The sequence below is a fragment of the Sus scrofa genome, chromosome 14, assembly GCF_000003025.6.
Source record: "Sus scrofa isolate TJ Tabasco breed Duroc chromosome 14, Sscrofa11.1, whole genome shotgun sequence".
NCBI classification, from domain to species: domain Eukaryota; kingdom Metazoa; phylum Chordata; class Mammalia; order Artiodactyla; family Suidae; genus Sus; species Sus scrofa.
The window spans coordinates 115,327,190-115,351,290 of NC_010456.5; the positions used below are offsets into that span (position 1 = coordinate 115,327,190).

Below are 24,101 nucleotides of genomic sequence, written 5' to 3' on the forward strand. Positions count from 1 at the left end.
CCTCATCCTCTGGATGCTTGTCGGATTTGTTACTGGTGAGCCATGAGAGGAACTCCCTAGATGAAAACTTTTAACAGCATCAAATGCTCAGTCGGACATAAAGCGTCATGCTAAAATAGAAAAAAAGAGATTGGATGATAATTTTAAAGCCAACAGAGATGAATTGAGGAAAATCTACCTGGACTTCAACTCACAATCCCTTGAATTTGCTTCGTAAAAGAGAAGACCCAGAGTTCCCGTTGTGGCTCAGTGGTTAAGGCATCTGACTAGAATCCATGAGGATGCAGTTTCAATCCCTGGCCTTGCTCAGTGGGTTAAGGATCCAGCATTGCTGTGAGCTGTGGTGTAGGTTGCAGATGTGGCTTGGATCCTGCATTGCTGTGGCTGTGGCCAGCAGCTACAGCTCTGATTCAACTCCTAGCCTGGGAATCTCCATGTGCCTTGAATGCGGTGCTTAAAAGCAAAAAAAAAAAAACCAAAAACCAAAAACCAAAAACCAAAAAAACAAAACAAAAACAAAAACAAAACAAAACAAAAAAAAAAAGAGATGACCCGAGGAGAGCTAGAAAAATATGTCAGGATTCTCTTCCCTGGACTCTCTTCCCTGACTCCAGGTCTGCACGCTATGGGCTGACCAGGTGTCAGCCCACCTTCCTGCCAGTCAGCTATTTGCTCTGCCTAGCTAGATGGGCAAATATGGCAAACCCAGCCAAGTTGGGTGGGCCATGGGGGAACTGGTCTTGGCTCAGTGCATTCTGAGGATGGTGGTTTAGGGATGTGACAGGGCAGAGAGAATCTCTGTGAGAATGGAGCAGACTAGGAATTGCAGTTTTCCATAGGCTACAATGGCTCTGAGTGACAGGGGCTAGGCCTTTGGGCCTGGGAATCTTGCACTATCTTTAAATTAAGAAAGAGAGATTGGAAAGTGAACAGGGCTCTGCACATCACTGTTTCCAGCTATAGATCTGAAAGGGGATTCCAACACCACCCTGGGGACTAAGAGTTGGACTCAGCTTAGTAGTGCTGTGCCTAAGTTGCTGTAAATCCTGCCTTGTTCACGGATGAGTCGGGGAGAAGCAGCTGAATGGGGCCTAGGGAAAAAAATACATCTTAGAACCGAAGAAAGAGAATGGACCCTTAAAAGCCCCAGGGTAAGAGCCTGATTGAAAATCCCTCTAGAGCAAGATATTTAGGTTGGATGCTCTGAAGCTGCCATTTTTGTAAGTAAAGAACAGTTGACTCTTAGTGATTTCTTAAGGTTCAACTTAATAGAAGAAAATGCAGAGAAAAGGTTTGGTTTCCTTCAGAGGTTATAAAGGTACAAAAATCAGTGCCAGGTTTCCTCTAGTGATATGAATTGTCTTTATAGCATAATGCTTTAATATTTGCATAGATTTGAAAAGTGAGTCCCAATGAACCAGAGTGAAGGTAAGAAAAGTGATGGCAGCTGGGATCGAGAGGGGTGGTGGTGAGCAGGAAATGGGGGGGAGATAGGAGGGGATGAGAGAGGAGAGCGGAGAACATCAACCCCAAGGTCATGGGCTGGGTTCTTCCAGAAGAGATGACCAGTTCCCAGGGCAGCAATGATGGAGGAATTGCATAGAATAGGAACATCTATTAGATTATTTTAAGTTCTTCACTGTGCTCTATACCTGAAACCTTTGGTGACAGTCTGCTACATCAACCCTGTGGTGGGATTGCAACTTTGTAGGGGTGGGCATGGGGTGGTGAGGTGTGTGAGGTAACACATTCTAGAAAAAGTGGTAGTATGTTCAAGAGACAGGTCCTAATCCAGAGTCCATAATTCTATGGAAACAGGAAACTGAAGCCACAATAGATAGGAGAAATATAATTCCTCTAAGAATTCTTGGAGATGATAGGTGGGATGTTGGCCTTCCTAGCACAGAATGAAGATGCTAGGCTTTCTGTTGTTGTGTTCAGAAATAGAGTGACCCCAGTAGGAGAGAGTTAGACAGTATCATCTGGGATATAATGTCCAAGATGATATTACTTCTAAGATAAACCATGAAGGAAGTGATGGATAAAATAAGGAACAATTAAAGTTCTTTGGCGGCCTAGCAAGTTAAGGATCTGGTGTTGTCACTGCAGCGGCCTGGGTCACTGCTGTGGCATGGGTTTGATCCTGGCCCTGGGAAATTCTGCATGCCATGGGTATGACCAAAAAAAAAAAAAGCAAGCAATGGCAGATTTAAAATCACATTGAAGTAAATAAAGAACAGAATTGATGTGGAAAATGGAATTAGCGGAGTGCAAACTTGAGTAGTTCTCTTAGGTTGCAGGTGGGAAAAAAAGATAAAAATTATCAAAGAGAAGGGAAGACATAAGGACAGGGTATAGAAACCAACCTACAGATTGTTGGTCTCCTGATGGAGGAACTGAGCCCCAAATCAAAGATGTAATGGAAAATATTTTCTGGCGTTGAAGAATAAACTGCATATGCAGATTGACTGTGTTTCAGGCAAAATCAATGATAGGAGAACCTCATAGCAACTTGCTCTGGGAGAAAGCTGTGTGTGTGTGTGTGTGTGTGTGTGTGTGTGTGTGTGTGTGTATTGTTTCACCTACAGTGATGAAGAAAAATTACTACCTGAGAATCAGGCAAGAAGAAAAAGCAGAAGCCTGGTTGCCTTTTTTTTTTTTTTTTTTTTTTTGGCTTTTTAGGGCCACATCAGTGGCATACGGAGGTTCCCAGGCTAGGGGTTGAATCAGATGCTACAGCTGCTGGCCTACACCATAGCCACAGCAACAAGGGACCCGAGCCGTGTCTTCGACCTACATCACAGCTCAGGGCAACGCTGGATCCTTAACCCACTGAGGGAGGCCAGGGATTAAACCTGTAACCTCATGGTTCATAGTTGGATTTGTTTCTGCTGCACCGTGATGGGAGCTCTTTTTTTTTTTAAACAGAGAGAAGAGTGGAAGGAGATATACCACTCTATGAATGCTGGTTATCTGTGGGTGGTAGGGATACAGATAGTTTTAATTTCCCCTTTTGTGCTTTTTGTAGTTGTCAAATTTTCTGAAATGAATATGTGTTACTTTAGTGTCTTGATGAAAAAAATATTAAAAAAAAACTTGCCCTTCCTTCAGGGACCAATAAAAGCCTACATTTTTCCAAGGAGCTTTATAAAAGTGTTTTCTAATTACCCTCTGTATTTTGCTCCCCTCTCTGGCAGTTGAAGAAATCTGATGCTATTACTGTCATTGCATTTCTGTGTCCTGTCTCATACTATTTACAAGCTCCTTGAAGGCAAGTCTTCTTCAGTTTTGAGCTTCATGTTACTTAGGAAATAGGTACTCAAATATTTTTTGAAAGAATGAATGGAAAGCATAGTTAGACATTGAATCAACTAGTCAAAGACTAACTTTGAGGTATCTACATTAAATTCTTATTCAACAATTTCTTTATCACTGTGGATCTGCCCTCGTTTAAATCCATTTGAAATATGTTGCCATGAAGGACAATGTTATCTGAATTATCCTTGGCAATTTTAGCTGTGAGTGACTTCTGGCCTGGTTTCTTTTTCCTTGTGGGCTGCAAAAACAGTGTCAACATTTGCTTTCTGGTTTTTTCAATTTAGAGGGAAAAAAAAAAAGGTGAAATCTAAGATGCTGAAAGCCCTACATGACATTTTGTTCATTTAACTTGGCATTTGCAAATGAGAAAGAAGGTCCCTTTTTAGTGCCAGAATTGCGTGGCTGAGAATCCCAGACCTTTTCTTATGTGTTTTGTCTCAGTCAACAGGTACTATAATATTGCTGCATAATAAACAACCACTGAAACTCACCAGTAGGCAAAATTAGCACTTATTCCTCACACAACTGCAGTTGACTGAGGTCGGTCGACCTAGGCTGAGCCTGCCCGGGCGTGGCTTGGGACTGTGAACTGGGCCCAGTTTTGTTCTCCATGTGTCTCATTCTCCAGAATGAACAGTGTTCTCATGGGGAAAGGAAGGAATATTAAGGACAGACCCAACCACACGAGCACATTTCATGGCTCTCTACTACCTAATGTTCTCTGACATCATATTGGCTATGGCAAGTCACACATCTGGGCCCGCCTTCACCAGCACGGGCACCAGCATGGGCACCTCCCAAGGAGGTGGTGGGAACAGGGAGAGGAAGCAAACATTCATGGAACCATAAGACAATCTACTATAGTGTTTCATTATTTTTAATCTTCGTGGTTTTTCCCCTGCTGCAGGGAAACTTTATTATTCAGGTAAATCGAGAAGCACTGGGAATGTCATTACGAGTTTGGTTCGCTGCATTTACTCTTTTCTAGACTTTTGCAAATTCTAGGTAAAGTCACTTCTCATTAATTATTAAATCTTGGGAACATTTGGCACATTGTGCACTTGGCTTATTTTAGGACCCCTTCTTTTTCATTCTAAATATTAAACATCTGGCTATTACCTCCCAGACGTCTTATCTGCCAAAAAGCATTTTTCACTATGAAGCCTTACCTAGAAGTTTCTTAGCACTCTACTTATTTACCTGTAACAGTGTCAAGCAAAGCTCTTCTAGACAGAGCTTCCAAGAAATGAATATGAATGTGTTTTCAAGGGCTTAAAATAAGTCAGGATAGAAAAAGTTGATCAAAGAAATATTGTTCACTGAATAGGTACGTCATAATAAAATGAAGCTTCTGTATTTTTAATATTCATTTGAAGTTTCTTATACAGATCATCTTTAACAGAGTGGAACCCTGGAGAGAGGCTTCAAGGGGACATACACAAATTATAAACCTTTTGTGTTATAATAAAAGAAGTGTACCATGGATCACTGTTTTCCTATAGGATATAGTTTGATCCACAAAAAATCAAATTGATTTGTTAAGTGCCAATGTTATGTAATATCACATAATGGTAACCTCTCATGACAATCTATTAACATTTTTTGAATGATTAAATTATGATGTACTAGGTACTTATATGATGGCACCAATATATATATTTTCACTTTTATCCTCATAATAGCTCTCCGAGGCAGGTACTATATCCCTTATTTTATACCATAACGTAATATGCTATTAAAAACAGATCTCCTCTGGAGTTCCCATCGTGGCTCAGTGGTTAACGAATCCGACTAGGAACCATGAGGTTTCAGGTTTGATCCCTGGCCTTGCTCGGTGGGTTAATGATCCGGCGTTACCGTGAGCTGTGGTGTAGGTTGAAGATGTGGCTCAGATCCCAAGTTGCTGTGGCTCTGGTGTAGGCTGGTGGCTACAGCTCCGATTAGACCTCTAGCCTGGGAACTCCATATGCTGGGAGAGTGGCCCTAGAAAAGGCAAAAAGACAAAAAAACAAAACAAAACAAAAAACAGATCTCCTCACTAAATTCGAGATAGAGGATAAAATAAGAAAGCAGGAAAAATAGAGAAAACTTAAAATTCCACATGCCTGGACACGTGGAATTTTTTATTTTCATTTTTTTTTTCAGAGAGTGTTCCAGTTTTGTTAAAGAGGTAAAGGCATTGTCAGCATTCAGACCCTTGAGATAGAGTAAAAAAAACTTTTTGAAAAGTTTATCGTAAGGATATTTCATCAAATGCGAGTTAAAGGATTCCAAATTCAATGACCTACTTTCTCATCCTGCCTTAGTCTATATGATGTTTTGACTATGGCTGCAGATTTCCAGCATGTGTTATTGATTTTTATCTCACTCTTATTTCTATTGGCAGGTTGTTTTAACAGAAAAAGAAAAGGTAGTAGGTTATAAACTGAGTCTGCAGCCTCATAGTGCACTTGTAAGCATTTTCTTGGCTCCTCTGAAGCAGGCCTCCACATGCTAGGATCTCCAACCCTCTGGCTGTAATAATACTTTCGATATTTGGATGTGATTTATCTCATGAGTTGGTTTGAGGTATCTAAAGTGTAATCAATTAATTAAGCTTCAGACCTGTAGTTGGCATTTTATGTTCTCTAATATATGCTTTTCAACTGGGGACGTTTTATTTACGAAGGGTTTTGCTTCTACTTAACACTCTACACGTTTTATGAACTTTCAGGATTTTGAACCTCTATACGACATTGGTTTGAATGATTTCTATCAAAAGAAATTGAGTTCCAACATTTAGAACTAAATTGCTTTGTGAGTTGTCTTCTCCCTTTGTTTCAATACCTTTAAAGTTGTCATTGTCATTTAAGTGAAATACTCTTGGTCTTCTTGGTATCATGATGGGTTCCTATCACTCCCAGCTTCAAGAATCCGGAAGCACATTTAATTTTGTGCACTCTGCAGAAAGATGGACCTTGCTAGCTGGCTGCCCCCCCCCCCCCACCAAATACCCTTGGCTGCATCCTTTCTCTGGAGCATTATTCTGCCTGTGCAAAGGATTATTCTTGCAATAGTATTTCTTGAATTGATTGAACAAGCAATTTTTTTCTTTTCTCTGATGTGCTGCTTGGTATTCTGAACGCTGATGATACCGTTCAAAGTATTTTCAGTCTATTCATTTCACTGGCCCCAAAGAAGGTGATCATGTCCATAGAAAGGCTAAATTTTAGGCTAAGATTGTGCCTTTCTTTAAAAAATCAAATAAGTAACAGATCCAGTAATGGGTACCTTATTTAGGTTTCACATTTATTCCTAACTTATTCATTTCGGTTGCTAGTGGGGGTACCTTAAAAGGCTATTTGCTAGCCATTTTTAAGGATTCTAAAGATACAGGTCAAAGAAATGATGGAAGTGTTGCAGGAAGGGGGAACCCATTCCAGGGCCTGAGAATGGGCTTTTGACTAACACTTGGAAATGAATTGTTGGAGGAGACACACGTGCTGACAATGCAAAAGAGTCTATTGGGAAGGGGTGTCTGGGAGGAGAGCAGTAGGGTAAGGGAAGCCAGGAGAACTGCTCTGCCATGAGGCTGGCAGCCTCAGATTTTGTGGGAATGAGGTTAGTTTCCAGGTTGTCGCTGGCCAATCATCTTGTTTGGCCCATGTGTGGCCTGACTTAGGGTCTTTCCTGGTGGCACAGGTACCTCTTTGCCAAGATGGATTCCAGTGCTGAGGATTCTGGGAGGTTGGTCATCTCCTCCCTCTTTTTGGCCCCTCACGAATACTCCCTGTTGGCTTTCTGAGCGGCACCATGTTCCTTCTCAGGGTCTTCTGTTGTGAAACAGCTGATGCAAGCAGTTATTATTGTGCCTGGTCAAGATGGGTGGTTTCAGTCAGTGGTTCCCTAACAGAAGAAGGAACACAATACACAATTTCTTTTCATTTCAGATATATCCACATGCCTCTTCTCCAGATTTCCTTGTCACAGATTTTCTAATTCTGTTCCTTCTAGACTCCCAACCAATGATGTAAGCCATTCATTACTGAGTCTGTACGTATCCTTACATTGGGCCGTTTTCTTTCCACACAAAGTGGGTGATAGCAATTAAAAATAATAAAACAACAAAATTATGTGAAAATACTTTGAACCACTCTAGTTGCATACATTTAAAAAATTGGTTGAAATAGATAATTTTCTCCAAAATATGTACACACATCAAGGCTCGATGCAAGGAGAAGCAGAAACTATAGAAAGATGGATAATCATAGAAGCCATCAAAAAAGTTGAGAGAATTAGCTCCAAAGCAGTCATTTGGGGCCTAAGAATTTTAGAATTGAGTTCCTTCAAACTTTTAAGAATCAGATCATTCTCAGGCTATGTAATTTTATTTTATTTTATTTTTTTGCAAATTTAGAAAAGTGCTTCTTGTGCACAGTGTATTTTTTGGGGTATTATTGATTGGCATTACTATACTGACATACCCCATGCCTTCTGCTGTGATAATGAATAAACAGTCCAGACCTGGGAGGCAGCTTGGTGTAAGTGAGTTCTTGGTTGGGATGACTGGAGAACAAGAAGGAAGAGGTAGCTCTCACAAATTATGTAAATCCCAAATATTACCTGCTTAGATAAGATGTGTACCACCATCCTATTAACCTCCCAGTGTTTCTCTCATAACACCCTGTGCATGTCTCAGATTATTGGTTGTGTCTGTTCCTTGATTAGCCGTTTTATGTGGAGTCACCTTCTAGAGGTGAACTTGAGGCTAGGGAATGCATCTTATTCTTCTTTACAACTTATTCTTCTTTTACAGTACCTGTCATAGATGGGTCCTCAATGCATGTTCACCAAGTGAATGAATAAGTGGGTGAGTGGATGAATGAGTGAACAGAAGGATACTCTGCTCATTTTAAAAAACTAGCAGAAATCTTGATATTAAAATAGAACCAAAAAGAAAGCTGTACACTTAGGTCACTTATGAATGTGTATGCAGCATCCCAAGCAAACCAAATTCAACAGTGCATTAAAAGAATCATCCAGTATGACCAAAGAGGGGGTTTATCCTGAATCCGCAAGGATAGTTTTCTATTAAAGAAAACTATTGCAGGCGGTATGGAAATGTAAAGTGTTACAGCCATTTTGGAAAGCAATCTAACAATATCTATAAAAGTTAAAAATATATACATCTTTTGAGCCAGATATTCAACTCCTGGGAATCCATCCCAACAGAAATAAAAGCACAAGTGCAGAAGGACACATGTATGAAGTGTTTATTGCAGCATGTTTCAGAGTGGCAAAAATGTTGAAACCAAGTGCCTGCCCATCAGAGAGGAGGAGTTGCGTATATGGTGATTCACCCACGTTGTAGGCTATCACGCCTCCTTCAAGGAGAATGAATTAGAGCTATTCCACCTGATTTCCAGCACGTATTTTTGAGTGATTAAAAAGCAAGATGCATGAACATCTGTAAGAGGATCCTATTTTGCTAAGAAATAAAAACCAAACCGTCAAAGCAAAACAAAGGAAAATAAACAAATCCCTCTATCTGTATATTTACTAGTTGAATAGCTGTGAATGCTGTTACTTCTTTTGACTTCAGTTTCATTCTTTGTAAAATTAGGGTGATAAAAATGCACATGTCACAGGATTTTTGTGAAGATTAAATGAGTTAGTACATGTATAATGCTTGCTATTTAGAAAGAAGCTGAGACATATTAGTTATTATGATGATGATGACACTAGTAAACCTATATAGAATATATGGAATTCAAAGGAAAAGGTGGGAGAACACCTACCAGATTTTTAACCTGGTTATTTCATGTGTCAGTGTGGGGGTGATATGGGTTGAAGGGAGAAGGAAGGTCCAAGCAAATAAGGAAAAGAAAATACATGTGTATTTCACATTTATGCATTTATTTAGAATTTAGGCACATGGGATTATGTATAAATAAATAAAACTAAAATATTTGTAAAAGGAAACATTTAGTACGAAGTATATTGAATCAGTAGACCCAAAAGTGTAGCGCAGAATAATATATGCTAAAAAGACATTTACTGAAATTTAATCCTATCCTCCTCTGAATATAGGTCTAAAAAAACTTTGAAAGGTGTTCATTTAAAGATCTAAAGGAAAATATATTAAACACCAGCCGTCATTATCTCTGATGGGAAAACATTAAAAGAAGGTTTCTTGGAGTGTATCTCCTGGGAAACAAGTTCCACTAGTGGAATTCAAGGATTTGTTAGTGTAATGATTTAGGAACATGATGCTCACAAGTAGCCCACACTTGAGTCACAATGAGTATCAACATGGCAAAGGGCAAAGTCCTTTTTGACCTTTAGGTTCGAGGTAAAATACTTCTTCTTTAGAGGAAACTGCCTTGGCCATCTTACTTCAAGTACATCCTGTTCTTTCCTTCTCTGTCCTATTGCTCTGTTTATTTCCTTCGGCTGTAACCATTAATTAAGAGAACACCACTGAAATGCAGTGAGATATCCTTAAGAATTTTCTGCTTATGTTTTAGCTCTTGTTTAGACCATAAACTCCATTGATTTAATCAGCCTTCCTTGCTAAATTTTTTTTTTAAGGAATTTTTGAAGAAGTTTGTCCTTAGAAAATTGATTTCTGTGGATGTTGCAGGTGAGAGTCATAATTGTGTAATTTCTACTGTATGGATAGCTCATTGAGAGGTATTGGCTCTCAGTGGAATTTTGGGGCCTTGGTTTTTCAGGCTCGCAAAAAGGAGGAAGTTATTCTTGCATCTCATCTTGCTTAGAAGTGTTTTGTGCACAACAGAACACGTTTTTTATGAAGTCCTTTGGGTTATCCCAGATGGAGTGAGTTTGACATTGGCAGGACAGCGTTATGATTGCTATCAATGTTCAAAGGCCACTCTTCTTTCTCGTGGTTAACTTTATAAAGCCGTGAGCGCAGCCAAACATCTAAGTTCTCTCTTATCCTTCTTAGTGCTTTGTGCCAAGATCTGTTTAAGCCTGTGCCTTTTTTTTTTTTCCTTTCCTTTTTCAGTGGGTGGGGTGGTCAAGAGAGGTTTTCAGAATTGAAAGAATGTATTTCTTCTCCCTCTTGTGCTAAGCCCTCTTGCTTGAGCAGAACTCTGGCACAGATAAAGTATATGTTTGCCCATAATCAGCTTGGCTGAATTTCTGTGTTGTACTGCAGGGATTATAGCCCCAGTCAGATTTTCTGATTGCTGGCATTTCTAGCTACCCCTAGATAAAAAAAAAAATCTCTGCTTGTCCTGAACTGATAACCACAGACGGGCTATTTAACTATCTTTACTTCTTTCTCCTCTAGGTCCTCATGAACATGGAAGACATAAAAGTCCGTGAAATGCAGATTTTTGACTACAGGAAAAAAATTGCTGAATCAGAGACTAAATTAAAACAGCAACAGAACCTGTACGAAGCTGTGAGGTCCGACAGGAATCTTTACAGCAAAAATCTGGTTGAGGCTCAGGTAAATGTAAAGACATTTTGATTCCTCCCCATCCTAGGTTTAAAGTGGTTTCTATTATCCTAATGGCAGAATTTAGAGTAGGTTGAGAAGGAAATATGGAATTCACCTGAAAGAGAAGATCAGTTTATATGGAACTGTCAGATTGTTTGAAATGGAAATGACACAACTTGATTGGATATGAAGATCATGGTCCTGCTTTTAATTATTATGTGGAATTGCTATTCTCCCGTTTCTAATTTCTAAAACTGCTAATAGCTAACGTGACTCAGAGGGGAGCAGCAAGCTCTCATCGAATTGCAGAGCTTTGCTTTGTAATCTTTTAGTTAAAAATGTTTGTTGTGGTTCCAGTTTCTCTCTTCTACATTGAGGAATAAAGTGTGTGTGTGTGTGTGTGTGTGTGTGTGATATCCATTATGCATACTTTATATCTATCTCATCAGAATATTTGGAGAGTTAATGCTAGAAAGTACTTTGAGGTTGATGGGTACGAGAACAGCCCAGTCATAATTGGTCAGGAGACCATTGTTTTGAGTGAGTCTCCCTTAAAAGCACTTGAATATGTGTTGAACTTCCCATAGGGATGGTGATGTCTCTTTAACTCACTTTCAGATATTTCTCCTTTCATTTTGTTAGGATGAAATAACGGAAATGAAGAGAAAATTAAAGATTATGACCCATCAGGTAGATCAGCTGAAAGAAGAAATCTCAGCCAAGGAGTCAGCACTTGTGAAGCTGCATCTGGAACAGCAGCGAATAGAAAAGGAGAAGGAAACGCTGAAGGTACAGACCATGTAATAAAAGCAGTGGACCAGTAATCAATCTATTTGACCCACTTGGGGGCAGTCTCTGCGCTCACTGGAGGCAACAAGGGCCAGAGAGAACAACCAAGGCACCTGGAGGAATGACTCTACCACCTCCAGGTCAGGCTTCCCTAAGGGGAGTGCTTCCAGGTAGACAGGGAAGGGGCCAGTGGAGATGCAGAGCATCTAGTTTACCTGTGGTGCCTGTCATGGTATCAGTGCAAGAGAACCTACAGTTTAGCAGTGCACAAGAAGCCCTGGAGCTTTCAGGCTCACTATAATCTCTTTGCATTTACCTTGCAAGTCCAACCCTTTGCCTATACCCATCCCTCCAAACTCCTCCCTGGGCTTCTATAAGGCTATTCTGGTAGGACCTTTGTCCCTCTGTCCTAATCCTTGTTTGCTTCATGTGCACATGCTATTTCTGCCTGCAGCATCACTAACTACCAGGTGACAAGCTTTGCCCTCACTTGATTAGCTCTTAACCTGGTTCACGGTTCACCTAACTCTGTGAGTCTAAGAATCTTGCAGTTGGAGTTCCCGTTGTGGTTCAGCAGAAACAAATCTGACTAGTATCCATGAGGGTGTATGTTCTATCCCTGGCCTTGCTCAGTGGATTAAGGATCTGGTGTTGCTGTGGCTGTGATGTAGTTTGGCAGCTGTACTCTGACTTGACCCCTAACCTGGGAACCTCCATATGCCTTGGGTGCAAGCCCTAAAAAGACAAAAAACAAAACAAAACAAAAAATTTGCAGTCACTCCCCCAGGGAATCACCCTTGTCTTCACACATTTTACTAAAATATATCCTTTTAGTTATGCTACTCTGATAATATACTTTTCCCCAAAACACATACCAGACAACTACATGGTATCAAATCCTTACACATTCGCTAAACCTAAAGTATTTTCCTTTTCCTATCCAGTCCAGTAGATTTCCCTTCTAATCTACTTTTGACCAAAGAATTAGAAAAGGAATTTCTAAGAGAATGATGCCACTTTTATTTTTTCATTTTTTTGGGTCTTTTTTAGGGCTGCACCCACAGCATATGGAGGTTCCTAGGCTAGGGGTCTAATTGGAGGTATAGCTGCCAATTAGACCCTATCTTGAAAATGTGTATCTGGAATTGGACATGCCAAATTTCCTCGATTCCAAGATGCCATAGATTGAAATATGCACTCTCAGTTTAATAATAGGTTTTGTCAACTTAATGATAGGTCTTCATGGGAGTAGAATTACTGCATTAAATTAAGTTAAGGCACATTAGGTTTAAGAAAGATTAAAATGTAACAACAGTGCCTTTATAAAAAGAATATGGTAATTGATCTATTTACCTGTGTAAGACTTTCATCTCCCTGCTCTAGATTATGATAGAAATAATAGAAAATTCTACACTAAAGTTTATTTACGTATAAAAATGTATTTTCTAAAATTTGAAAATATCCTGCATCTTTGCCCTTATTTCCCTTATTCCTTGTTTGAAAGCATAGTTTTATAGAAGTTAGTTTATTCCACCCTGGAGTCTATATTCTGTTGGGGTTTATTTATCATTGGCTCAGTCAGAAGAACCTTATTGCAAACATGGCTTCACCCCTGGGCCTCACGGACCCATGTTAGCAAGGCTTCAGTATAACCTGATGCTGTACATCATTTCTGACTTTCAGAGGATGACATTGATCCTCATCTCTTACTTTCTCAAGAGATTAATTATTACTGCAAAATGGGATCCAAGGTAGACAGAAGCCTCCTTTGGAATAAGCTATGTCCTATGCAAAAAAGCAATTATTCCTAATTCCTTAGTTTGACTTTGGTTAATATTTGTTTCAGTTACGCCCTCCATTGTTAGACATCTATACACATAGCTCCAAAGAAGCATTGTAATAATGTCAAGGACCATAGGGTCCTGTTTTTTGGTCCTGGGCCAGGAGAGTTGGCAGCTGGTGAACAAGAAAGATGGTTAGAGGGCTTCTGCTCTAGAGTCTGCTCTAATGGGGAATTCTAGATCTGAATAGCTTTGAGTCATTGATTATAGGAAGATGATTGCTTTAGACTGACTGTGAAACTCAGATGCTTTCCCCCAGCTTTTCCCATTAAGGCAAGAATTAGGAACAGAGAAGGGCTGCCTTCTTGATTTATTATTTGAGGTTATCCAAGGGTGACTTGCAATGGTGCTTCGACTGGATAATTTTGGCCTATCATTAAGCCCGTTTGACATTCTTTAGAAAGATATGACAGCTCAAATGTTGAGTTTCAGCCTCTTGCCTCTGTAAGCCTAAAATATGAATCACGTTTATAGAGGTCCCTGGATTTCGTGCATCTGAAGTTAGCAAACCAAAACCCTGGAGGGAAGGGCAGATTTTCTAGTAACTTTGATGCACTAGAGGCTTATTATTGCGAGTTCTACAAAGTATAATTCCTCCTGGAAGGGCAAGCCCTAGCCTGTTTGATAGACCATGAGATGCCTTTTGACAAGACAACCCAATTTACTACTTCTCCAAGCTGACTGATAGACAATTGCCCATTATAGGTCATCCCCACCCTCTCTTATCCCCCTCAAAAGAAAATCCTTGCTCCTCCCATGTTTCTTTTCCTTTTCCAGTTTCTACTAGGCTCTACTGATGCCTCAGAATTCTGGACGTTGTCAGCACATTATGGTTATGACAGAATGTCAATAGTTCTCTGTAGATGCTGCTGCATCAGCCTTCATCTGCCCATTCTGTTGTAGTCTTGTTTCATCAACACGAAAGGGACCGTCTCATTTGGAGTGTCAGCTTGCAGTCCTAACAAGCCCTCGATTCAGTCTTGTCACCTCCCAGTCATCCCACATCAATCTGACAGCACTTTGAAGCCCGGTGAATAATTTAGCAGCAAGTTCTCCATGGCCAGAGCTCAGCATCACATTAGCAACTGGCTTCAGGGCACCATATCCTTGTTCTTAGCGGACTCTCTAGAATGACATGGATGGGAATTGTCGGACAGAGAAAGAAAGAGAGAGGGAGCGAGAAAGAGAGAAGGAGAGGGAAAGAGAGAGAGAAAGCCTAATTATTCTCATGGCTAGAAGACTTCAGATGATTTTATTAGTTTTGCTAGATATAAACATATGGTTTACATGAAACCTAGTTTATGTTGGGGTCATGTATGAACAGGTGACACTCCCTCAAGCATGGCTCTTGAGATGTAATTTATGCCCACAGCCAGATTGGATGATATGTATTTTGTAAGCACCTATCACGAAACTGTGTAATTGGAGAGGCAGTGACTAAAGAGTGTGTCCTGCCTTTGCATTTCCACTTCATACCACCAGCAACGCTTGGATAGATACAAAACCTTGGGTCCCACCTAGAACATTGCTGGATGAGCTTTTGGGAGCATGGCCATTGTTACCATCCTTCCTGGATGAGACATCTCAGATTTATAGCTGCTAAATGCATCAGACCCAAGGTATTTTGTTGATGTTAACATTTGCTTCCAATATCTAATGCCACATCTTGTTTACAGCCCATAAATTTATGACATATGGAGACCACTCAGAATTTTGATATATGATAAAAAAAACCCCACCAAGCAATGCCAAACACGCGACTGGTTTTACATTTCAGACAGATACTTTTACACACCATTGATTGCATTTTAACATAACAGCAGTTTCATTTTGTTCTGCTGATGGATTCTGATCAGCTCCTGGCACTTAGGAACAGGGAAGTGAATGTCGCACATCTGGGAAAATGAAAGTTTTATTAAAGAAAGCAGGAGCCAAATAGGTATTTTATTGCTGTCTTTGCTGTCACCTTAAGTGATTGTAGAAATAGAAAGGTTGGTTCTTCACTCTCTTTCCTAATAGGTAATCCCCCAAAACTGTAAATACTAGACCAGATCTTTTATCACTAAGTATTTCCTTTTGCTTTTTCTTGGACCAAAACGTATTTCTTCAATGAACAAACAAAATGTTATCAAGGAAACCCTGAGTTTTGCAGTAACTAGCCGCCTTTAGTTTGTGACATTACACGTCCACTGCTAGATGCTCGATTATCTTGTACTGTTCGGATAAGTTTTGAGCTATGGAATTAATGACTCTTGGTCTTCAGCGCTTAGAGGCAGTCTGTAACTAGAGTTGGGTTTAAAACATTCTGTTTTCCCAGTGACATTTATAGGTGGATGGAGGTGAGGGAACCAATACGTCTGTGAAGGAAAAAAATTATTTTTTCATTTCATTTGTTGATCTGCAAGCCATTGAAAAGTTGGAGCCTTAATATTGTCTCATCCTTTTCCTTGTGATTTTGGGCATGGGTGAAAGCAGAGTTCTTCCTCCTGGTGTTTGATACCACTGGTCCTTCCTCTTTGGGCATGGAATCTCTCGAAGAGGTATTCTTCTTTCCTGTAATCTGATGAACTCAGTGGCTCCCCCCACATGCTCTATCCAGTGCATGGTGTACAAGTCTGTTCTCAGGTTGGCCCAACTGCTTGACCCACCTTGCCTCCTGCTTTTCCCCACCTAAGACCCCCAACCCAGTCGCACTGGGTGCTTAGCTGTCAGGCGAACACACTAAGTCCTTTATAGTTTGTATGCCTTTGTTCATGCAAGCTACTGCCAACGCATACCTCTCCATTGTGGAAATAGCTGCCATCTGCCAAAGCCCAGAAAGAAATAAGGACTTTCTTCTCCAAACCATGGAAAGAAATAGGAACTCTTTCCTGTGTCCTTCCATGTCCTTCTTCGTAGAGAGCATTCCCACACTGTAGTGTGGTAGAGAGCATTCCCACACTGTAGTGTGGTTGGTTATATTTGTCATCTTCAATGGGTGGTGAATCCCTCACATCTTACTCATCTTCTTTGTTTGACTTGGAGCTATGGTATGGAGAGAGCAGAGTGAGCAAAAGCTTTGGAATCAAAAGAGCTAGGTTGGAATCTCAACTCTGCCACTTGTTGGCTGTGTGACTGTGGGCAAGTTGATTTGCTTTACTTGGTCTCTGTAATTGCATTTGTGTAATGGGGATAAGAGTAGCTATGCAAAATACCTAATATCATGCCAGCGATGTTGCAAGCCACAAATATACTTGTGGAATTGAAGCAGATGTGTCCCTTGATAAGAGGAATTTTCCTTCTGAAACTTACCAGTTCCTAGTACCCTGTCCCCATCACTCATAGGATTTCCATGTAACTTCAGAGCCTCCAGATCTGAGCCTTCCTAACAGCCGCAATCTTCTGACCTCCTGTGTCATCAAGTCACTGTCTGTGTAGTAATAAAGATCCTGAAACATTATTGCCTGTACTTGTTAATATTTGCATAATATTTGTGTATCTTATCTTCTCATGTAAATTGGAGTTGTCTTAGGAGTAGGATGTATATATGCTTTTACACCATAACAGCTCTTCTGTTCCATCAAGTTGTTTTATAAAATAGATGATTAGTTGTTATCTGTATTAAGTTTTGCTTGTAATAGGCTTTATCTCTGCACTTGATATGCAGGTGATGTTAGGGCCATTACAGGAGCTGGTACATACAGAAGTGCCCCCACCTTACCCCCGGCCATGCTTACCTCCATGTCCTTCTCTGCACTATTTGTGAATTCTCCCTGAGTTTAGCTGGGAGGAGAACTGCTGCTGAATACCAATGAAATCCCTGCTACACATATACAGAAAAATGATGGAAATCCCTCAAGGGCACAACTCATAGAATAAACATGATCACCATAATGTGCACTGCTGTTTCTTCTCAGGTCGTGTGTGTGTGTGTGTGTGTGTGTGTGTGCATGCACATGACTGTGCATGTGTGTATGCATGTGTGTTAAGCTTGCTTTGCTTGTGAGGGTAATCAAACCATGCTAAATGAAACATCACAGGGCAGTATAAGAAGCACACTGTCCATCTAAATCTGGGCCCCACTGTCCAGGTTTGCGCTGTTACAGAGTGAAACTGACCTGTGTCTTTCACTTTTGTCAGGCCGAGCTGCAGAAGCTGAGACAACAAGCCCTGGAGACCAAACATTTCATTGAAAAGCAGGAAGCAGAAGAGAGAAAACTCCTGCGAATCATTGCCGAGGCTGATGGGGAGAGGCTAAGACAGAAGAAGGAGTTAGACCAGGTAGGGGCATCTCCTCACTGGACCTGCAAACCCCAAGCTGCTGTTTGCTTCAACCCTTCGTGGAGCCTCAATCTTCTCTAAGGTCTTCAGAAGAACAGCCCCTGAGGCCCACCTTCTGTTGATTAATTATGAAATATCCGTTCATTTATTCAGCTCCTAGTTATGAGCACTTAGTGTGTGCCAGCCACTCCTCTAGGCTCTGCGGGTACACTGACCAACAAGAACATAAGGTCACTGTTCTCAGGGAGCTTACAATCTAGTGCAATATAATTGCTTGCATATGATTACAATTGATAATTACATAGAAACTTAAATGCTTTTGGACGTCTGGGAGATTAAAAAAAAAAGAGAAGTCGACTAGTGCAAGGCAGTAAGGATGGTAGAACTTGGAAAGAGCTAGCCTACCATAAAGGCATTCAGATTTAAATACTTATAAAGGGAGTTCCCATTGTGGCTCAGTGGAAACGAATTTGACTAGTATCCATGAGGATGCAGGTTTGATCCTTGGCCTCCCTCAGTGGGATAAGGATCTGGCGTTGCCCTGAGCTGTGGTGTAGGTTGCAGACATGGCTCAGATCCCGAGTTTCTTTGGCTGTGGCTTAGTCCAGCAGCTCTGATTTGACCCATAGCCTGGGAACCTCCATATGCCATGGGTGTGGCCCTAAAAAGACAAAAACAAAACCTTATAAAATAATGTGCTTGAGAAAACCAACCAAGCAAATACCTATGGCCTAAGGATGATTGGATTCTTATGGATTATTTGTTGTACTCTTTCCAACAAGACTGCAAACTCTTGTGTGCGGGGGTGCGGAATCCAGTGTTGGGCGTTTCGCAGGCTCTTTGCAGTGCTTCACTCCCTGGGTGCCTGGCATTGGATGGGTATTCATGGAATGTTGCTGCCATAATGAAAAGTGGAACTTTTGGTCCCCTGGTGGCTATGCCCTTCCCTACCTTTGTAGGTCATCAGTGAGAGAGATATCCTCGGATCCCAGCTAGTTCGGCGCAATGATGAGTTGGCTTTGCTCTACGAGAAGATCAAGATCCAACAGTCTGTGCTCAATAAAGGCGAGAGCCAGTACAACCAGAGGCTGGAGGACATGAGAATCCTCAAGCTTGAGATCAAGAAGCTTCGCAGGGAAAAGGGGATTCTTGCCAGGAGTGTGGCTAATGTCGATGAACTCAGGTAATAGAAGACCCCTTCAAAGCTGAAAGGACTTTGTGTTCCTTCTGTTGGTCATTGAAGGTCTTTATCAAGTTGTATAAAATAATTTTTTTTATGTTGAAATTGTTAGCCACTAAGGAGAGCAACATTTCCATAATCCAGAATCTACATCATGCCCATTCAATGTCACACACACACACAAAATGAATTGGTTTTCTTTCAGGGGAACATACACCATTGCAAAAGGATTTTTTAAAAACTTTATTCTGGATCTCGAAAAAGAAATTTCAAGTCAGATCACAAGCACAAACTAGTTACAATTCAGAAAAAAAAAATTCCCCCAATGAGCTCTTTAGAATTTCTTTAATAAGGCAGTATGCAGGAGACAGAGCATCAATATTTAAATTGAATCCCGGTAACATTTGCACATCTTTTTCTTGGAATTATATACCAAATAAAAAGAGGGGGAAATTTAATTTTATCACTATTTGAAAATGCTGTTTCCTTAGAAGGCGGCCAAATTTTATATCTCACTCTTGATTTATCTTCTGCAGCTTTCACTTGAGCTTAGTGCGCCTTCTTCTTGCTTTAAATCTTACATTATACAAGATCTACTTTCCCTTTGGGAAAACATCACCATGTTTTATATAGGCAATTGCAGGAAACCAAATAAGAGGTCTGGTGCTTTCTCAGTAGCTATTTTATTCTCCACAGACTTGTAGATGAACAGTATCCTTGACCACCGTGGGACAAGGACACAGTTTGGATCTACTTCTTAATTGAATTAGAAGATAGTTTTGATTTTTAGATGCAGTGAATACGTTCAGGAATGGCAAGGGAAGTTGCCACTGTCAAGGATAGAGCAATACTCTTTTTTTTTTTTTTTTTAAAAGAGTCGCTCATATTTCAAATGCTGAAAGTAACACAATTCATTGTAGAAAACTTGGGGGATGCAGAAAAAAATATGGAGAGATTAGAAAAATCACTCAGTTTACTATCCAGAGAGACCACCATTGACATTCTGCAGACAAATGGATTTGTTCTAAGTAGCTATTGAATGATCTTCAGGACCATCACTAAACTTGCCAGCCATGTTTTTGTGTTTTTTTGTTTGTTTGTTTGTTTGTTTGTTTTTTGGCTTTTTTAGGGCCACAGCTGTGGGATATGGAAGTTCCCTGGCTAGGGGTCAAATCGGAGCTGCAGCTGCTGGCCTATGCCACAGCCACAGCAACTCGGGATCTGAGTTGCATCTGCAACCTATACCACAGCTCATGGCAACTCTGGATCCCTGTCCCACTGAGCAAGGCCAGGGCCTCGTGGGTACTAGTTGGATTCGTTTCTGCTATGCCACAATGGGAATTCTTTTCCCATGTGTTATTTTTGTTACATGTACAAAAGACCAAATTCTACCCATTCTTGATCAACACTGCTGGTTTGTTGATCCTAGATTTTAGCTTTATAACAGGAAGACACCTTAATGAAGATATTGGCGGCAAGCAGGCATGCCTTCCAGTCTCACACTTACCACCTACAAGCTGTGTGACCTGAGGCAAATCACTTATCTGAGCTTTAGACATGTAGTTAAAATCAGACACGAAAACAAACGGAATGTGCCCAGCGCAGAGTCTGGTACAAAAGAACCCACTGATAACAGGCGTTCATACTCTTGCCCCTTTCTGTTGATGACACTCTAGAAAATCGTAGTGTTAAAAATATGCTTTTAATTCTAAACAGCTTGTTCTGAGCTCCCTGTTGAGTGAACATCATGCAGTTAATTCTAATGGTTTGTCTTGCTAATGAGGGGAAGTTGTATTATTGGTTTAAATGAAGCAATTAAGTAAAAGAGATGGCTTAGTATTAGGAATCTGCGCACTCGCAGCAGATGAGGATGGATAATAATATCCTTCTTGCCCATGTCAGTGCAAGTGCTTGCCTTTTCTCCACCTCCCAGCAAAGCTTCCCCTTCACTAGTGCGGCAGCCGGTTCACTGGTTACCGTGGGCGGCTCTAGCACATTGCCTATTAGCTGGAGATTCCTGCAGATTTTTGAAGAATCTTTGAGCTAGAGCTAGTTCTTCGGGACTTCTCTAGCCATCTGTGTAATTGTGGGACATGAGAGAATAGATCTTTCCTAAATCGGCATTTTCCAATCCTGGCCGCACATTAGAATTACCAACAGGGGAGTTCCTGTCCTGGCGCAGTGGTTAACGAATCCGACTAGGAACCACGAGGTTGTGGGTTCTGTCCCTGCGCTTGCTCAGTGGGTTAACGATCCGGTGTTGCCGTGAGCTGTGGTGTAGGTTGTAGACGCGGCTCGGATCCAGCGTTGCTGTGGCTCTGGCGTAGGCCGGTGGCTACAGCTCCGATTTGACGCCTAGCTCGGGAACCTCCATATGCCACGGGACCGGCCAAAGAAATAGCAAAAAGACAAAAAAAAAAAAAAAAAAAAAAGAATTACCAACAGGACTTTAAAACCTATGCAACCCAAGCCCTATGCTAGAGCAATGGAAGTAGAATCCCTCTGGGGGTTGGGTCGAGGCAAAGGTAGGTTGTCAAACTCCCCAGGTGATTCCAGTATGCAGTCTGGGTGGTGATGCCCCACCTTAAGTGATGTCAGGTCCACCTGAGCCTCAGTTGCTTGCGTTCTGGCCTCAGACCTCGTGGAGGAACAGAGATTTTTCTCTCGCTGCTATGACAGGAGACATTTGGAAGCATTAACCAACATATTGACATCCTCATAATTTACCTCCTCCCTGTTCTTTCCATATACCTCTAAATTCCTTGGGTATCCAGAATCATAATTCTGAAGCTCTGGTACTTTTTTTTTTTTTTTAAAGCTAAAGCTGGGGTTTGAGCTTTGCAAGAATTGATATCATCTGTGTCTATAGTAGGGGGCTGGTCTCCATGTTCCCAAAGGCTCCCTCAGCCCAACCTTTTAGAGGAGATGCAGCGTGTCCAGAGTCAGGTAAAGATAGGTTAGTCGAGGAGCTCCCTGGAGACTCAGAGGGTTATGGATCTGGCATTGTTGCTACTATGGCTCTGGTTCTATCCCTGGCCCCAGGATTTCCGCATGGTATGGACAGGGCTTCACAAAAAGAGGATGGTCAAATGGGTGAAGAATTTCTTGGCCAAAGAAAATTTGTCTTATTCAGGCAGGAACTTTTTCACACACAAAGAGAATTCCTGAAGGAGAGGACAAGATGCCGAGCGCTGGAGGAGGAGCTGGAGAACCCCATGAACATACACAGATGGAGGAAGCTTGAGGTAACACCTGGGAGAGCCCTTCTCCTGCCCCCAAATCTCGCTACTCTTCTTGTCTTCTTACCTAGAGTACAAAAAGAGGCATGGTTTTATGTAAAGCTATGCACTGCCACCTAAATGCAAGGCTGGATCAAATGGTTTTGTTTTAAAAGTCTGGGACAGGGAGTTCCCATTGTGGCTTGGTGGAAATGAATCTGTCTAGTATCCATGAAGATGTGGGTTCGAGCTCTGGCCTTGCTCATTGGGTTTAGGATCCGGCATTGCCATGAGCTGTGGCGTAGGTCGCAGACATGGCTCGGATCCAACGTTGCTGTGGCTGTGGTATAGGCTGGTGGCTTCACCGCTCCGATTCTACCCCTAGCCTTGGAACTTCCATATGCCTAAGGTGTGGCCCTAAAAATAAAAAAAAAAAAAAAAAAAAAAAAAAAGGCTGGGACAAAATCCTTTCTGCCTAAAGATGGCCCAGTGATGAAAGCTGTGAACTGTCCTTACCAATCGCCATTTATTATTATTATTTTTTGTTTAAGCAATTTTTGGTTAACCAGCTATTTTGTGGCTGCTTGTTTATCTTGGCTAGCTAATTGCCTTCAGGTGCATTGGGCACCAGCCTCTTCACCATCTTCCAATTGGCCTTTGTATCCTTTTATTTCCCAAAGGAAATATGGCTTTTGTGAACCAGCCCTCTTTTCAAAGAACTAGCATTAGGTTAGTCAAACTCCCTTCAGGATCTGGGGACACAGCCAAAGTCCCATTGGTAGGTGATGGATAATAAACCTAACTTTATTTTATGACTTCCTGATGACATTACCACCAGGAGATAGCAGTTTACAGATGAGCTCTGCTTACTCAAGAAAGAAAAAGATGCATGTGTCCTATAGTTAGTTGTTCCTGGCAAAGTGGGTGCCCAAAGTGGCTTCGACCAAGTGGTTAGGGTGTTGGGAGAATAGAGGTATGTGATATAAGAAAGAGCAAAGTAGGTTTTTGTTTTTCATTTTTATTTTTTCCTTTAAATGAAGAAAGCATTAAGGATAATGCATTCTAAACTGTTATGTAAACATGAGGCCTGGATTTTAACAACGTCCAGTCTTGCCAAGTGAACGTGTGCCAAATCTATTTCCAAAATATGGAGATCCGTTGGCGCTGTTTAATATTTCTTAAGCAAAGTCAGAGTCAATGGAATGTCTCCCTTCACCTCTTTTGGACCCTGATTTATTCCTCTTCAGATGCCAAGAGTGGGTAGTTTACTAAACTAACAATGATGTGGATGTGTCCGGGGAAGTGGAACTGAAGATTTTAAATCCATTTACTGTCACATTAGTTTATTCCATGTGTTTTCAAGCAGATCTTTAAAGTTTCCATTTCCATGTCAATTTCTATTTAAAAAATTAGAGAATGGAGTTGAAAATATTTAGCTGCTAGATTAACTCAGAATGTCAGTATAGTTGAAAGTGAAGCTTTGGCTCAAAGTCTAGAGGATAAATTATCAATGTATAACTGTAGATCTTGTTTGAATTGTACACAGCTATTGAAGGCGCGTCAAAGCTTTATGGATTGATAGCACCACTGGAGAGCTAAATGCCATGTTTGAGTTCTTCTGTCAACTATTAGCAGATGTCCACATCCCAGAAACTTTCCCCATCATAAACTGTAATGAATCTTCTTGTTGACAATTATGAAAGGAGAATCCTAAGACTGAATGATTTAGGGAACCCAGTCTCATTTCTATGGAAACAGGAATGATGGTAGGGAAAACCTCAGAGCCTAGTAATTAATTTAAGAAGCCCAGGCTTTGAAGACAGGCTTATTTGGGCTTGGATCCAGTTCTGACCTTTCTCAGTGTGGGTAATGACTTCCTTCTCTGAGCCTCAGTTGCTTTGTCTGTAGAGGGGAAGGCAGTACTGTCTAATAGGGCTGTCATGTGATAATATATGAAAAGCCTTACTATAGTGTCCAAATCATGGCACAAAATCAGCTATGAGGTTCAGGAGCTACCATTACTGTTGTTGTTACTGTTTCCCTTA

General features: G+C 41.0%; 1 protein-coding gene across 1 annotated transcript in view; it reads left to right on the plus strand.

Annotated features, from left to right (window-relative positions):
* CFAP58 (cilia and flagella associated protein 58) overlaps nt 1–24,101 on the plus strand; it is a 118,467-nt gene that overhangs the window by 34,804 nt on the left and 59,562 nt on the right. Inside the window, exons 10-14 of the mRNA XM_005671442.3 lie at nt 10,616–10,777; nt 11,411–11,557; nt 17,518–17,658; nt 18,618–18,841; nt 21,972–22,083. Of these exons, the coding sequence (XP_005671499.1) occupies nt 10,616–10,777; nt 11,411–11,557; nt 17,518–17,658; nt 18,618–18,841; nt 21,972–22,083 (786 nt within the window). The remainder of the gene's footprint in view (nt 1–10,615; nt 10,778–11,410; nt 11,558–17,517; nt 17,659–18,617; nt 18,842–21,971; nt 22,084–24,101) is intronic.